Source organism: Pseudovirgaria hyperparasitica (genome assembly GCF_010093815.1).
Source record: "Pseudovirgaria hyperparasitica strain CBS 121739 unplaced genomic scaffold EJ05scaffold_1, whole genome shotgun sequence".
Lineage (NCBI taxonomy): Eukaryota > Fungi > Ascomycota > Dothideomycetes > Acrospermales > Acrospermaceae > Pseudovirgaria > Pseudovirgaria hyperparasitica.
Window position 1 is genome coordinate 875,316 of NW_022985549.1, and position 13,479 is coordinate 888,794.

The 13,479-nt window shown below is 52.9% G+C and overlaps 8 protein-coding genes across 8 annotated transcripts; 5 read left to right on the forward strand and 3 right to left on the reverse strand.

Annotated features, from left to right (window-relative positions):
* Positions 1 to 180: 180 nt before the first annotated feature.
* Positions 181 to 3,556, forward strand: EJ05DRAFT_9725 (uncharacterized protein). Its single transcript, XM_033750111.1, has 2 exons — positions 181 to 374; positions 417 to 3,556. Exon 2 carries the CDS (start codon positions 513 to 515, stop codon positions 3,135 to 3,137), a length of 2,625 nt encoding a protein of 874 aa, XP_033605143.1. The 5' UTR covers positions 181 to 374; positions 417 to 512; the 3' UTR covers positions 3,138 to 3,556.
* A 136-nt stretch (positions 3,557 to 3,692) lies between these two features.
* On the forward strand, positions 3,693 to 5,194 carry EJ05DRAFT_471656 (triosephosphate isomerase). The gene is made up of 6 exons (XM_033743009.1): positions 3,693 to 3,760; positions 3,845 to 3,915; positions 3,996 to 4,288; positions 4,373 to 4,479; positions 4,538 to 4,752; positions 4,808 to 5,194. The coding sequence occupies exons 1-6, from the start codon at positions 3,723 to 3,725 to the stop codon at positions 4,837 to 4,839; spliced, it is 756 nt and encodes a 251-aa protein (XP_033605144.1). The 5' UTR covers positions 3,693 to 3,722; the 3' UTR covers positions 4,840 to 5,194.
* EJ05DRAFT_471657 (uncharacterized protein) lies at positions 4,877 to 5,680 on the reverse strand. The gene is made up of 3 exons (XM_033743010.1): positions 5,580 to 5,680; positions 5,444 to 5,526; positions 4,877 to 5,382 (listed from the first exon to the last, which is right to left on the reverse strand). The coding sequence occupies exons 1-3, from the start codon at positions 5,619 to 5,621 to the stop codon at positions 5,085 to 5,087; spliced, it is 423 nt and encodes a 140-aa protein (XP_033605145.1). The 5' UTR covers positions 5,622 to 5,680; the 3' UTR covers positions 4,877 to 5,084.
* A 191-nt stretch (positions 5,681 to 5,871) lies between these two features.
* On the forward strand, positions 5,872 to 7,143 carry EJ05DRAFT_481595 (RNA-binding domain-containing protein; the record flags this gene model as incomplete). The annotated part of the gene is made up of 2 exons (XM_033745087.1): positions 5,872 to 6,361; positions 6,437 to 7,143. 2 exons carry the CDS (start codon positions 5,872 to 5,874, stop codon positions 7,141 to 7,143), a joined length of 1,197 nt encoding a protein of 398 aa, XP_033605146.1.
* Positions 7,144 to 7,187: 44 nt separating this feature from the next.
* On the forward strand, positions 7,188 to 7,809 carry EJ05DRAFT_9905 (uncharacterized protein). Its single transcript, XM_033750126.1, has 2 exons — positions 7,188 to 7,533; positions 7,577 to 7,809. The coding sequence occupies exons 1-2, from the start codon at positions 7,233 to 7,235 to the stop codon at positions 7,588 to 7,590; spliced, it is 315 nt and encodes a 104-aa protein (XP_033605147.1). The 5' UTR covers positions 7,188 to 7,232; the 3' UTR covers positions 7,591 to 7,809.
* A 673-nt stretch (positions 7,810 to 8,482) lies between these two features.
* Positions 8,483 to 9,270, reverse strand: EJ05DRAFT_506388 (uncharacterized protein; the record flags this gene model as incomplete). Its single annotated transcript, XM_033747816.1, has 1 exon — positions 8,483 to 9,270. Exon 1 carries the CDS (start codon positions 9,101 to 9,103, stop codon positions 8,483 to 8,485), a length of 621 nt encoding a protein of 206 aa, XP_033605148.1. The 5' UTR covers positions 9,104 to 9,270.
* A 987-nt stretch (positions 9,271 to 10,257) lies between these two features.
* EJ05DRAFT_9934 (uncharacterized protein) lies at positions 10,258 to 11,232 on the forward strand. Its single transcript, XM_033750131.1, has one exon. It carries the CDS (start codon positions 10,347 to 10,349, stop codon positions 10,983 to 10,985), a length of 639 nt encoding a protein of 212 aa, XP_033605149.1. The 5' UTR covers positions 10,258 to 10,346; the 3' UTR covers positions 10,986 to 11,232.
* Positions 11,233 to 11,478: 246 nt separating this feature from the next.
* EJ05DRAFT_433505 (translation elongation factor Tu) lies at positions 11,479 to 12,985 on the reverse strand (the record flags this gene model as incomplete). The annotated part of the gene is made up of 3 exons (XM_033741607.1): positions 11,479 to 12,660; positions 12,716 to 12,744; positions 12,808 to 12,985. The coding sequence occupies 3 exons, from the start codon at positions 12,983 to 12,985 to the stop codon at positions 11,479 to 11,481; spliced, it is 1,389 nt and encodes a 462-aa protein (XP_033605150.1).
* Positions 12,986 to 13,479: the final 494 nt, after the last annotated feature.

Consider the following 13,479-nt stretch of genomic DNA (forward strand, 5'->3'; position numbering starts at 1 on the left):
CTTACACCACCCTCATGCAGCCGGTCAAGATGTTCATGAGCCCATGTGCAGGGGCAACACCAGAGGGAGGCTGCAGGATATGTCTTCACCGGCCCTTGGGTTCGTGGACTACCACACCTTGTCAAGGCAGCCTTGCTATTGGCTCATGAGAGCCGCATGTACAGAAAATAGGGCTGTGTTCTTCTACCGGTCTCGCGAATATCAAAACCTCGACATGCAGGAGTTGCATGGTATTGGATCCTTTCGTCGAGCAACGGAGTCGCGATAGATGATCGGATTGCCACAGCTGCGCGTACGAAACGCGTGGGACAAACAATGCTCTTATGACACAGCCCGCTACCCTTGGAATTTGAATCTACAAAAGAGCTCAGAAAGTATGCTACTTGACTTTTTTGAATATACCTGACATGTAGAAGCACTGCGACTATATCACATAGCAAGCTTCCTGCCTTTCATTCACGGCTTGACTGATCGACACTCACGTCTTCGCTTCGGAGTTCAATACAGTCAACATGAGCCATCCACCTCCACCTCCGCCGGCCCCTATGCCTATGTATGGAATGCCTCCTCACATGGCTGGTCCCGTTCCTATGAACGGACCCATGCCCATGGGCAATGGCATTCCTTCTGGAGCCATGCCCCCACCCTACGAATCTCGCGGCCAAAACGGCAAATCACAGGGAGCCAGAGGATCGGGGAACAAAGACTCGCATTCCAAAGCCACGACTTCGGTGAAGCCGTTTCCCACCACTATGACCTACTGGCTACTCGAGAGGAAGCCCAAAGCCCTCCTCAAGCCGGGCCAGGACGTCTCCTGGGAGTTTTCGACGTCTTCCAAGATTGGTCTCCCAGACCCCGACATCGAGAAGATCTATGCGAAATATCGCGCCAAGTGCGAGAGGGACGGACGGAATATCTCTCACGACCTCAAGGCTCTGACGCAGCACTTTCGACGCAAAGCCATCGATGATCTGCTCAGGAGAGAGCAAGAAAGGGACCCCCATCCACAAGCCGAATGGACGATCGCGGCGCTGATGCTGTCTAAGAGACCCATACATTGGGGATCTCGTCATGAAGAAACGACGGCGATGCGAGTGATCCTGAGTCGCTGTCACAACCCTGCTCTCCCTGCGAAGCCTAAACCTACTGCCGCCACCACTAAGGACGGCGTCAACAGAGCAACATCTGGTGCCAAGGCCCCGAAGCCTCCTGTCAAGAAGAGGGACTATGATAATGATGATGATGATGATGATGCCCTGTCATCTGACGATGATGTCGTCCATGTCCGCCCGTTCCCCTCGATGGGCGCAGGCCAGTTCCATCCTCAGTCGATGCCTCCTCAGATGCAGGGCCCGCCCGCATTTGGTGGTCAAGGCATGCCTCCGCAAGGAATGCCTCCGATGGGGAGACCTCCTCAGAATATGCCTCTATCTCAGGGTATGCCACCTCAGGGTATGCCTCCCCAGGGAATGCCTCCTCAGGGAATGCCTCCTCAGGGAATGCCACCACATCAAGGCATGCCGCCTCAGGGTATGCCACCACATCAAGGTATGCCTCCTCAGGGCATGCCATCACATCAAGGCATGCCGCCTCAGGGCATGCCACCACATCAAGGTATGCCGCCTCAGGGTAGACCTCCATCTCGTGGTATGCCTCCTCAGGGCATGCCTCCTCACAACATGCCTGGTATGCCACCACATCAAGGTATGCCGCCACAGGGTATGCCTCCTCAGGGCATGCCTCCTCAGGGTAGACCACCATCTCGAGGTATGCCACCACATCAAGGCATGCCACCACATGAAGGTATGCCACCACAGGGCATGCCACCACAGGGCATGCCACCACAGGGCATGCCGCCTCAGGGTATGCCTCCTCAGGGCATGCCTCCTAATAACATGCCGCCACAGGGTATGCCTTCTCATAACATGCCTCCTCAGGGTAGACCACCATCCCGAGGTATGCCACCACATGAAGGTATGCCACCACACCAAGGTATGCCGCCTCAGGGTATGCATCAAGGGACCAGACCCAATACCCCTTCATATTTGCAAGAGCCAATAAACCCTTTCATACCGGCCCCGTATCTCGATGTCCCCATCCGAGAAGCCAGAGCGACAGACGATCGACCAAGTGCGCGCAGAGCCGGTCCTAATGCTGTACATATGAACCGTGAACAGACACCTGTACGTCGTCATAGTCGCGGTCGCTACCGATCTGGAGATGGCGCGACTAGTTCATCTTCAAGCGATGATGAGACTTTCAGCATGGAAGGCGACTATGACTCCCGCAGAGGCCGAACTCACCATAAGTCCAAATCACGACGCTTCGAGGGTGCACCCTTCGTGCCCAAGTCTAGCGAGGTTCATAAAAAATCAAAGCGCTCTCGTGAGAGGAGCTTGGAACGGGTGGCAAGAAAGCTTCTCAGTGAGCGAATGAGTCCCTCGATCGATCGGAAGCATATCAAAGATGTCAAAAGAAAGGTTGCCGATTGGCAACATCGTTACCCAGACACCACCAGCACGGACTCGGCTTATGGCTCTGGCAATTCAGTCTTCTCTCAGCCGGGCGAGACTGCCAGTACTGCGCCTTCCAGCTTCGAGGATATACCGCGTATCCCGTCGCTCCAGCGACGTATGAGTGAACGTGCGAGACCCATGGTCTCGTCGATGCGACCAACTTACAAAATCCAACACAGACCACCAGCCATGCTCCCCGCCCCCTCGCCTCCACGACACAGACCTCAGACCTACTATATGCCACGAGATGAATACGGCATTGAGGACTATCCGCCGGTGGACGATTATCCGCCAGGTGACCACTACAGAGGTCGGCCTGTAGCCGGGGAGCCCCGGCCCAGAGCCTTGTCACCTGTCTTTCGCCGCGGTCATGTAGGCGAACTGCCATTCGATCGATTAAGCCTCCATGACCGGGCGCCTCGCTCGGAGCACCGCCACAGGGACGCTGCGAGTGAATATGGAAGGGATCGTAGGGACAGAGCGAAAGAGGCGATTGAATACTTGGTGGACCAGACGCGCCGGAACAGATCGATTGAACGACTTCAGAACCGGAGAGCGTATGAGGATGAGCACGTCAGATCCGGTCGGTATGGTGTCGCCGGACGATATAGCAGACATTGATGTGGTCACTTCTGTGCAACTTTTCCTTCTCCTTCTTCTTCTCCTTCTTGTACAATCTGTTTTTCTATGTCTATGTTTACGTCCATCTTTCCTATGTTTATGTTTGAGAGATACCCTGCCTGGCACTGATGGAGACCTTCAGTGCATGAAAAAAAACATGGTGCAAATTTGTAAATCACAGTATAGTGTGTATTTTAATTTGGGAGGCATTAATTGAGTTAGCGGCCACTTGGGCGGTCTAATAATAATATATTTGTGTTGTTTTGCTCCCAACTGGAGATGTAGCTGTGTGAAGTCTAGTAAGCGCGAAGAGTAAAAAGACTCGACGATTTGTAGTTCATGGTTTCCAGGAGTGATGGTATACCAAGAAAGTGATATTCAACCTGAGCCAATATAGTACGTAGTGGTGGGGCACACGCCATGGATGATGGACAAGACCTACTACCCCGCGGGTCGATGAACAATGAACTCAACTTTCTCACCACCACCTAATCCTGTCCATTGAAGCCTTGAACCGTCTTCAATTCCTATTCCATCACTCTATAACCTCTTCCAAGTCTACGTATTACACATATACCCGCCAAAATGGGTCGTCGTTTCTTCGTCGGTGGTAACTTCAAGATGTATGCGCTCTTTGTCCTCCCCCCTCCAGAACAACTCAAGTCGACCATCATGGGAGCTAATTATACTGACTACTCTCCGAACAGGAACGGATCGATCTCATCGGTCAAGGAAATCGTCAATAACTTGAACGGCGCAAAACTCGACCCCAACACCGGTACGTGACAAACTCAGGTCCCTGGCAATATAAAGAGGCAGAGGAACAAACATCTTCTCATTGACGTACGCCAAAAACAGAGGTCGTCGTCGCCCCCTCGGCCATCCATCTCCTCCTCGTGCGCGAATCTCTCAAGAAAGAAATCGCCGTCGCCGCCCAGAACATCTACTACAAGAAAAACGGTGCCTTTACCGGCGAGCTGAGCGTCGAGCAGCTGAACGATGCCGGCATCGCGTGGACCCTTCTGGGCCACTCGGAGCGCAGGGTGTCCATGGCTGAGGTCGCGGAAAGCAACGAGTTCCTGGCCGAGAAGGCCAAGGCTGCCCTGGCTGGAGGCGTTGGTGTCATCTTTTGCTGTGGTGAGAGCTTGGAGGTAAAGACTCCCGAGGATTTAGATACCTTTTTTTTTTGGGAAAGAGAGTGAATTGCTGATGATCGATTGTTGGGGAGGGTTTAGATTCGGAAAGAGAATAAGACTAAGGAGCATGTTCTTAGCCAGCTGAAGAGTGCTGCTTCGGCGATCAAGGACTGGTCGAAGGTTGTCATTGCGTATGAGCCGATTTGGTATGGGGGGTCCTACCTATTATACCATGCGTTGCGCGCGCTGACGATTCGTTTCTAGGGCTATCGGGACTGGCGAGGTTGCGTCACCCGAGCAAGCTCAGGAAGTCCACGCAGATATCCGCGCCTGGTTGAAGTCGGACGTGTCTCCTGAAGCTGCTGAGAACACCCGAATCATCTACGGAGGGAGCGTGAGCGAGAAGAACTGCGTTGAATTGGCCAAGAAGCCAGATATCGACGGCTTCTTGGTTGGAGGTGCTAGCTTGAAGCCTGCCTGTGAGTAGTCGGTTAGATCCTGAAGACGGGAATCATCTACTAATGCGCGTTCCAGTCGTCGATATTATCAACGCCAAGTCGGCATGAATACAAGGTCCGAGTGACAACCCGAGACGAGACAAATCGGTTTTGTAGTTTTGTCTTCAAATTGCTGCATTGCTGCATATACCAACAGTATATGGTGCCGATAGCAAATGGCACTCACCACTCATACAATTGGAATGCTCTTGACAATAGTATTGAACTTGTACAACCGTCGTGAGAACCCATGCGCCATTGATGCCGATATATGTACAATCTCCAATCTCTTTCTGCAGCATACTCCCATTGTATCATATTTCGTACTTTCTCCCAGCATGGAACGGACTCCACATACCCCTAACGTTCTCATTCGTGCTGATGACCGGTTTCCTCATCACCTTCCTGTTCTTCTCCCCGCTTGCCATGCGTAACAAGTCTGCCTTCTGGTGGACTTGCTCTTTCGTCAGATTCCGCACACAGATTGCCTTTTGGTGTCCGTTGATGTAGTGGCCGACCATGATGGGATGCTTGTTCGGTCGAGGAGAGACGGTTATCTCAATGTTGGGGTGTGCTTTTCCGAATTTCGATAGCTCGTTTGTGATGAAGGAGCTACACCGCGCGCGATTCAGCAAAGATTATCGAGGCCTCACCGGATGGGAAAGGGACTTACTTCATGCCTCGAGAGCTGCCATACCAGTCGCAGTAGTGGAAATCAATGCGTTTGCATTGTATGATGAAGGCGCCTACGCCATTCTGTGCTTTTGTCAGCGCAATTGTTGGTCTTGGATGAATGGAACCATGCATACCTGGGCTTTGGATATCGCCCTCAATGCTGTTACTTGAGGCATTGTGAATCCTCGCGGCGTGGCTAACGAACGGCCTTTGACAGTGGTCGCGCGGCTTTCACTTTTGTCGTTCTCGACAGCCGTCTCACAACCGAGATTTCCCCGGGCTGTTACCTAGACTAGCAACCCACGACGCGCATCACCATCATCAACTTTTTCCCCTCGACACTTTCTTCCCTGCATCTCCCTCCCTCCCTCCCTCCTCCTTCATCTTTCGCATCTCTATCCCCGTCTGTCACACCTAAACGCGAAGATGACGGCACAACTTCCGCCCAACCTCCTGGCGCTCTTCGCGCCTCGACCGCCGCTGCGCTATGCGCCTCACATGGACTACGCGCCGCAAGACCGGCACTCATCCAAAGTCACGGGCGTCGCGGGCTACCTCGAAGCCCTGAAGAACTACGACGACGGATACAAGCCCACGGAGAGCTGGCAGCAGCGCCGGGACCGCATCAAGTACGAGAAGAAGGAGAAGCACGAGAAGACGATGGCGGAGGGCAAGGACGGGTACGACCCGGCAAACGACCCGAATGTGCGCGGGGACGCCTTCAAGACGCTCTTTGTCGGACGCATCAGCTACGATACCGAGCCGCGCGATCTGCAGAAGGAGTTTGGGCGGTTTGGGCCGATTGAGCGGATTCGCATTGTGACGGATACGCGTGCGGGTGAGAAGAAGGCGTCGCGGGTGAAGAAGAATAGGGGGTATGCTTTTATTCTGTTTGAGCGCGAGAAGGATATGAAAGGTATTGTTGCTCTCTGCCCTTAACAAGTTATCAGAAGGTAATGAACTGACACGGGCTCTTGCCTGACTGATTTAGCGGCCTACAAAGAAACCGATGGCATACGTATCAGAGATCGACGCATACTGGTGGATGTTGAAAGAGGCCGTACAGTGAACCAGTGGAAGCCGCGTCGTCTTGGTGGAGGTCTCGGAGGCAGAGGCTATACCAAGGCGCTACCAGCCAAACCTGCTATTGGTTTCGGCGGACCTCCGCCAGGTCCCGGCTTCCGCGGTGGGTTTGGCGGTGGCATGCGTGGTGGCCGTGGAGACTTTGGAGGTGGCTTCAGAGGAGGCCGGGGAGGCTTCCGGGGTGACCGTGGCGGTTTTGGCGATCGTGGGTTCGGTGGAGGTGATCGTGGTGGGTTTGGCGGTGGCGGAGGTCGCGGTGGTATCGGCTATCAATCCAACGGATGGGGCGCACCACCAGAAGGGGCACCATCAGGCCCAAGAGGCGGAGGCAGAGGCGGCTTTGGCGGCGGATCTGGTGGAGGCTCGAACGGCGACTACGACCGAGGCGACCGCGGCGAGCGAAGATTTGACGATAGAGGAGGCGGCTCGTACGGCGGCGGTGGTGGTAGAGACCGCGGTTCGACCGGCGCAAATCGCGAACCTCTGGGTAAGCCAGGCTTTCGAGACCGCGATGGTGGTGGTGGGTATGGCGGCGGTGGCCGAGATGATGACAGGAAACGACGATATGACGGTGGAGACGGCTACGGCGACGACCGCAGCAAACGGAGGTTCTGATCCATTTACCACACACAATTCAACAACCACAGCCACAACTACAACCACAACCACAACAAGCACAACAACGTGGAGGTAAAAAAGAGGTCATGTGGACTTTGTTTTTCCAAACAAAAAAGTATATTCGATTATCATCACATCATTTGTTGAAAAGGGTAAGAAGAGGCAGGTTTGAGATTCCTTCCTTCTCTCCGAAACCTGAATCTTTTCGTCATCATCATCGTCATCATCATCTACCACACTCCCAGCAAGCTCCTCGACGTCCACTACTCGTCTCATCGACTTTGGCCTCAACGATGGTAAGGAAAAGACTGGGACTTTCATCAAAGGCAAAAACTCTTTTTCCCACGGACATTATGTCCGGCCGTCCCGGGGACGTAAAGAGCAAAAGCAAGTCCAGCTCTATCTATATACATCATCTCTAATTCCGAAGGGCGATCTCTCTAAGACCAGGAACCTCGCTCGCGCCTGACCTCAACAATCGTCGGATCTTTTTTCTTTTTTATGTATTACTGCTGCATTGGCTGTTGTCAAGTAATGCCATTCTACTTCTTTTTTTTTTGTTTTCCTTCTCTATTAGTTTTTTTTCTTCTCTCTCCCCTGTCTTCCAGGACATCCATGGGATGGGGTGGGGTGGGTGAGTATACATACCACAGTGGAGGAGGAGAAGGAGAGAAAACTACGAGGTAAAAAAAAAAAGAATTGAAAATCTCTTTTTTATCATCATTCTGTAACTTGAAGGTAAGATCATCAATGGGTAAGAGGTCTGGGAATATTCTTTGTTCTCTGGACAAATAAAAAAATCTTTATCGATAAAGTGATCTTATTTTTCCGTAAGTAGTAGTAGTTGTAGTTGTAAGCGCGCGCGCGGCGTATGTTGTTAGTAAATCGGAGCATCTTTTAAGTATGAAAGCGGTTTTTTTGGGCGGGTGAGTGAGTGGGTGTGGTGGGCATGGTATGGTGGCATGGTATGGTTTGGCATGGAAGGTGTTGTAATAGCGGTTGCTGTTGTTGCTCTTGTTGCTGTTGTATCTTGCACTTTTGCGCGGTTAGTGTTGGAAAATGAATTGCAGATGATGTACTTTAACTTGATGGTGTCTGCTTTCCTGCGTTCCAGGGGGTGATGTGCTGTGATTTTCGTTTTCGTTTCGGTGAGCTGCCAGGGTTATAGATTCATATTGCTTGTGTGTGTGTGTGCTACGGCATCTGATACATCCAGACACCCACGAAAGGGATTACTACGACGATTACCCCCCTGCTCCCCCGTTGCCATCCCATCTACACTCCGACAAACACATACACCATCCAACCCCCTACCCTCCTCCTCCTCCTTTCCCCCCTACATAACCCCACACCACCCCCTCCACCCCCCATTCCCATCCCCCTTAACCCCAACCCTCCCGCGATAAAACTCATCCCACGTCCAAAACCGCATCGCATCCGGCGCCCCACGCGCCTCCCTCCACGCCTCCCTCCCCGGAAACACACTCGGCTCAAACCTAACCTTCCACTCAAACTCGGGCCAACCGACCCCCGAGTCGCGATGCCGCTGCTCAAACTGGGTCTGGAAACGGCCTTTTTCGAGACTGACGGCGATGGTGCGCGTGTGGGGGGCGAAGGTGGAGGGGTGGAGGAGGTCGGCGTTGTAGAGGCGGCCGGGGGGGATGGCGAGGGATTCGGCGGCGTCGAGGGTGGGGAGTTTGGTTGGGTGGAGGGTTAGGTTGAGGGTTGTTGTTAGGGGGGTGGTGGGTTTGGTGGTGGTGGTGGTTTGGGGGGAGGAAGGGGTGTGGGTGTATGTGAAGGGGCAGGCGATCCAGAGGTTGAGTTCCTGGGCGAGAACGAGGCGGCCTGTGCCGTCGGGCTTGAATTGGATTGAGGTTGCGGAGACGGTGTCCCAGTGCCAGACGTCGTCGCCGGGTGGGCCGCAGAGGATGGAGGTGATTGTTTCGACGTCGGTCATGGTGGTGGTGGTGGTGGTCGTCGTCGTTGTGATGCTGTTTTGTGTGTGATTTTCTTGACTACTCGTGTGGTTTTGTCTGGGTTTGTTTGTTTGTTGGATGTGGTGGAGGTTTTGGGTGGTTGTTGAAAGGAAAGAAGTGTTGTGGGCAGGAAGAAGACAGATGAGTAGGTTGCTGTTTGTGGGTAAGTGAATAATAGGCAGCCAAGTTACACACAGGGCTGGCTACGCATATGAGGTCATTCCTCTTTTGGAGATAATTATAGCTACTGGGTGTGCTCTCATTGGTCCGTCGGGTACCTTGCATTGGCTTGACATATGCACTAAGCCTGAAGCAGTAATGGTAAGTAGACATCAAACAATATACTACGTAGTAAACCTATAAGATCTGGATATCGCCTCATCCGTGGCTGAGATCTATGGGGTTCTGTGACCAGTACACGATCCTTAAAGGTTTCCCCGGGGCTCGGTTAGCTGGCGTCTTACCTACTACATACCATATGCCGCCCCTGCGACCGCCAATACACGGAGACTTTCCTGCACCGCAGCGTACCACAAGCACCCTGACAGCTTCCGTGCGGCTGAAGCGATTGTAGATCCATATCCATTTTCTCCCATCGTTCGAGCCCGCTTTCCCCATCCTCTCGCCCCCCCGACGTCGACGTCATTGCTGCCAAGCGCTTATGTTTGACTAAAAAACACCATGCCAAGCCCCCGACTTCCACCTCTGCCTGCGTCTGCCAGGATTATACGATCTGCGGCACGGACGCGTCCTGACTAGCTGTAGCTGGCATGGGACATGCGGCTCAGTCGAGGAGCTTGAGCTTGCCGCCATGACATGACCCTGAGACCCTGAGCTAGTAGCAGCTTTCGTTCGTCTATTCGCCATGTAATTACTCGACTGAATATGCTTCCGTTTCAATGCGGTCGGAGGCTGTATGTTCGAATCCCAGACTTCTATTCAGAGATCATGCCAAGATGTCAATCGCTCTTCGTGAGACTAGAATAGCATCTCCAACAGCGAGGTGTCTCGCGATATGTCGGTATTCACTTAGCGGACGCTGGTAGTCAAAGTAAAATGGTACTTCTCCATACACTCGAGATGAGTATATAACTTCATCTCCTTCTACCTCCTCAGAATTCCTCATCAACACATCAGCAATCCAAACAGTTTACAGCAACAACTCCCACACCAATCCACCAAAGTCCCAGTCCCACAGACCCAATCATCCAATCTTCTCCAACCATGCAATTCTCCACCTCCAAACTCCTCTCCATGGGCCTCTCCCTAACCGCCCTCGCCTCCGCAGCCCCAACATCCGCCACAAACCAGCACTCCCGTGCCTCCAAGGTCATCCTCGGCTACCGCTCCGTCAGCCCGGACATAGCAGCCAAATACAACGCCGCGGGCACCATCACCGCCGACCGCTCCGGCAACAGCGCGCAGATCGGCGAGGGCGCCTACACGGCACCCGTCCGGGGCGACAAGCCCGGCGGCTGGCCGGGCCCCTGGAACTGCGTCGTCTTCATCGACTCGGACGCGCTGGACCGCGTGTCCAAGGCGTGGATCCCCGAGTTCAGGGACCAGGGCGACGACGAGCGGCTGTGGTACAACAACGAGCGGATTGACGAGTACATTGACGACTTGGAGGACAGCTGGGACCCGACCAAGACGCTGCGCATGAGCGAGGTGTCCAACACCCTCAACCCGACCCAGATCCAGCTTGTCGTGCCGTTCACGCTGATCAACTCTGCCGGGGGCGCGTTGGGCCTTGAGACGTTCTGTGTTGCGCAGGCTGATATTGGTAGCTTGCCGGATGTTACTGTCAACTATGATGACTGGCAGAACAACATCAAGGGCGACAGGCACCCAAAGTCTGATTAGAGCGTCAGCCTGGGGATATGTACGATATGACGGAGAGAGAGAGAGAGAGAGAGAGAGAGAGTGTGTGTGTGTGTGTGAAGAGTGTTTCTGGGTTTTTGAATTTTGGAGTTAGCTGCGCGCGTTATGTGATGAATAGAAATGATTGACTGTTGTTATACATATTTGCTAGTGCTTTTCAATCCTAGTGATGATGGAATATGTGCTGCGGTACACCGTTTTCTTCGACTTGTGGACCTGAGTGAAGACGACTAGGTGTAACAAGAGTGTGCAAAGAAATATGGTCTATCCACATCTCATTCCCTTGCTATCCTACACTCATATATTACAATCGTGTCCCTTGGCTTCAGGCCAGAAACCCTATGACATGCCTCGTCCACTGCTGCAGTAACCTGCAACAAGATGTCTCCGAGTGCGAAGGTGCCGCTGTCGAGAGCTACAAGCGCAAGAGTGGAGTATACAGTAGAATGATGTACAAGAAAGGTGATTCGGACATTTAAGCACCATGTTTGGAAACTATGTTCTCGAAGACTGAAGGACCAGTGGTCGGTATGATCTGTGTGACAAGACCAGTTGCGATAGTTCGGCCACCCTCGCGAACGTTGAACCGCTGTCCTTTCTCGATAGCAATCGGATGGTACAATTCGCAAACCATCTCACAGTTGTCACCAGGCATTGCCGTCTTGTGCCTGATGTCCTCAGTGCCCTCTGGCCACGAGAGATCGCATGCCTCATCAGCGGTACGGAAGTAAAGCTGTGGCCTATAGTTGCTCTTGAACCCGGTGTGACGTCCTCCTTCTTCCTTTGTAAGGACGTAGAGCGAGACAAGGAACTTCCTGTGGCCTTTGATGGATCCAGGGATGGCAATGACCATGCCACGCTTGACATCCTCACGCTTGACTCCACGAAGGAGAATACCAGAGTTGTCGCCGGCCTGAGACTCTTCGCATGACTTTCTGAAGGTCTCAATGTCCGTAACCTTGGTCTTGATAGGTGCTTCATTGTATCCAACTAGTTCAACTTCTGTATCGCGTTTGAGGATACCGCGCTCAACACGTCCAGAAGCGACAGTACCTCGTCCAGGAATGGAGAAGACGTCCTCGACCGCCATCAGGAACGGTTTGTCCAGGTCGCGCTCAGGGGTTGGGATCCACGTATCCACGGCGGTTAAAAGCTCGTCGATCTTTTCAACGCCAATTTCCGGTCGTTTACCCTCGATAGCACATAGTGCGGAGCCCATCACGATGGGTGTGTCGTCGCCTTCAAAGCCGTAGGTGCTAAGTAGTTCTCTCATTTCCATCTCTACGAGCTCCAACATCTCCTGGTCCTCGATGACGTCGACTTTGTTGACAAACACGACGAGTCTTTGAACGCCAACCTGACGGGCTAGTAGTAGATGCTCTCTTGTCTGGGGCATTTGTCCGTCGGAAGCAGCAACCACAATGATGGATCCGTCCATACTGGCCGCACCAGTGATCATGTTCTTGATGTAATCGGCGTGACCTGGACAGTCGACATGGGAGTAATGCCTATTCTCTGTTGCATACTCGAGATGTGCGGCGGAGATTGTGATACCACGCTTGCGCTCCTCGGGAGCCTTGTCGATGGCACCATATTCTGAGTAGTTGGCGAATCCTTTCTCTGACTGACGTTTCGTGATAGCAGCTGTGAGGGTGGTCTGTTTATGTCTTGTTAGGTTCATTCTCTTCGAGGACATAATGTAGGAGGCTGACTTTTCCATGGTCGACATGGCCAATGGTTCCTGGATCGTATTAGTATTTCGAGCCATTTCAAGGTTGCGCAGGTCGGTCGAGTGCAAGCATACCGATATTGCAGTGAGGCTTGTCACGAGAGAATTTTCCTACTGCGTATCTCCGTACGGCAGACCCGTATACAATCGAGCCCTTCGAACCAAGAGCTTGCTGGATAGGAGAGCTTGAGGAGGGCCTGACAAAGGCACAACTCGTCCGCCACGCGGCTCGCGAGAATGTGGGAATGATCATTGTACAAGACGAAGGGGAAAAGAGGCGAGAGGAGAATGAATTGAGATGACAAGAGTCGCGGAAGGACACGCGAATTGACAGGCGCCGCTGGTGATGCAGAAGTCGTGAGGACAATCATTTTTTAGCGCGTCTGCAACTCCAAAGCCGCCCATGGATGATCACGTGCAGCTATGCAAAGCTTCGAGCTAAGACCGAAAGTAATTATGGGCGGAGAAGAGCTTCTGCCATTATTGAAGTAGAAAGTCGTGCGCCAGGTCGTCCAATTGGTTTCGTAGTCATCATTGTCTACAGACCAAACATTACTGCTCTGTTATCTGCGACCCTGTGTCCAGCTCATACAGCCTTTGTCGCACTCGACATTCCACTCTTTTATCGACTCGTCGTGTTGCCGTGCCTTTTCACAGGCTGACTATACCTACCTCCGCATATCCGAGGTTCCCTCCACGCTACCGAACGATACATGTCTTACGCACTCTGTCTTCGGCGAACAGCTT

Excerpts from the sequence above, each read along its gene's own strand:
- EJ05DRAFT_471656 (XM_033743009.1), top strand. The coding sequence starts at position 3,723 with ATGGGTCGTCGTTTCTTCGTCGGTGGTAACTTCAAGAT. Across the intron at positions 3,761-3,844 it reads GTCGGTGGTAACTTCAAGAT|GAACGGATCGATCTCATCGG; the intron begins GTATGCGCTCTT and ends CTCTCCGAACAG. Across the intron at positions 4,480-4,537 it reads ATTGCGTATGAGCCGATTTG|GGCTATCGGGACTGGCGAGG; the intron begins GTATGGGGGGTC and ends ATTCGTTTCTAG.
- EJ05DRAFT_471657 (XM_033743010.1), bottom strand. The coding sequence starts at position 5,621 with ATGCCTCAAGTAACAGCATTGAGGGCGATATCCAAAGCCCAG. Across the intron at positions 5,527-5,579 it reads GGGCGATATCCAAAGCCCAG|AATGGCGTAGGCGCCTTCAT; the intron begins GTATGCATGGTT and ends ACAAAAGCACAG. Across the intron at positions 5,383-5,443 it reads GGCAGCTCTCGAGGCATGAA|CTCCTTCATCACAAACGAGC; the intron begins GTAAGTCCCTTT and ends CGCGCGGTGTAG.
- EJ05DRAFT_9905 (XM_033750126.1), top strand. The coding sequence starts at position 7,233 with ATGTGGACTTTGTTTTTCCAAACAAAAAAGTATATTCGATTATCATCA.
- EJ05DRAFT_9725 (XM_033750111.1), top strand. The coding sequence starts at position 513 with ATGAGCCATCCACCTCCACCTCCGCCGGCCCCTATGCCTATGTATGGA.
- EJ05DRAFT_9934 (XM_033750131.1), top strand. The coding sequence starts at position 10,347 with ATGCAATTCTCCACCTCCAAACTCCTCTCCATGGGCCTCTCCCTAACC.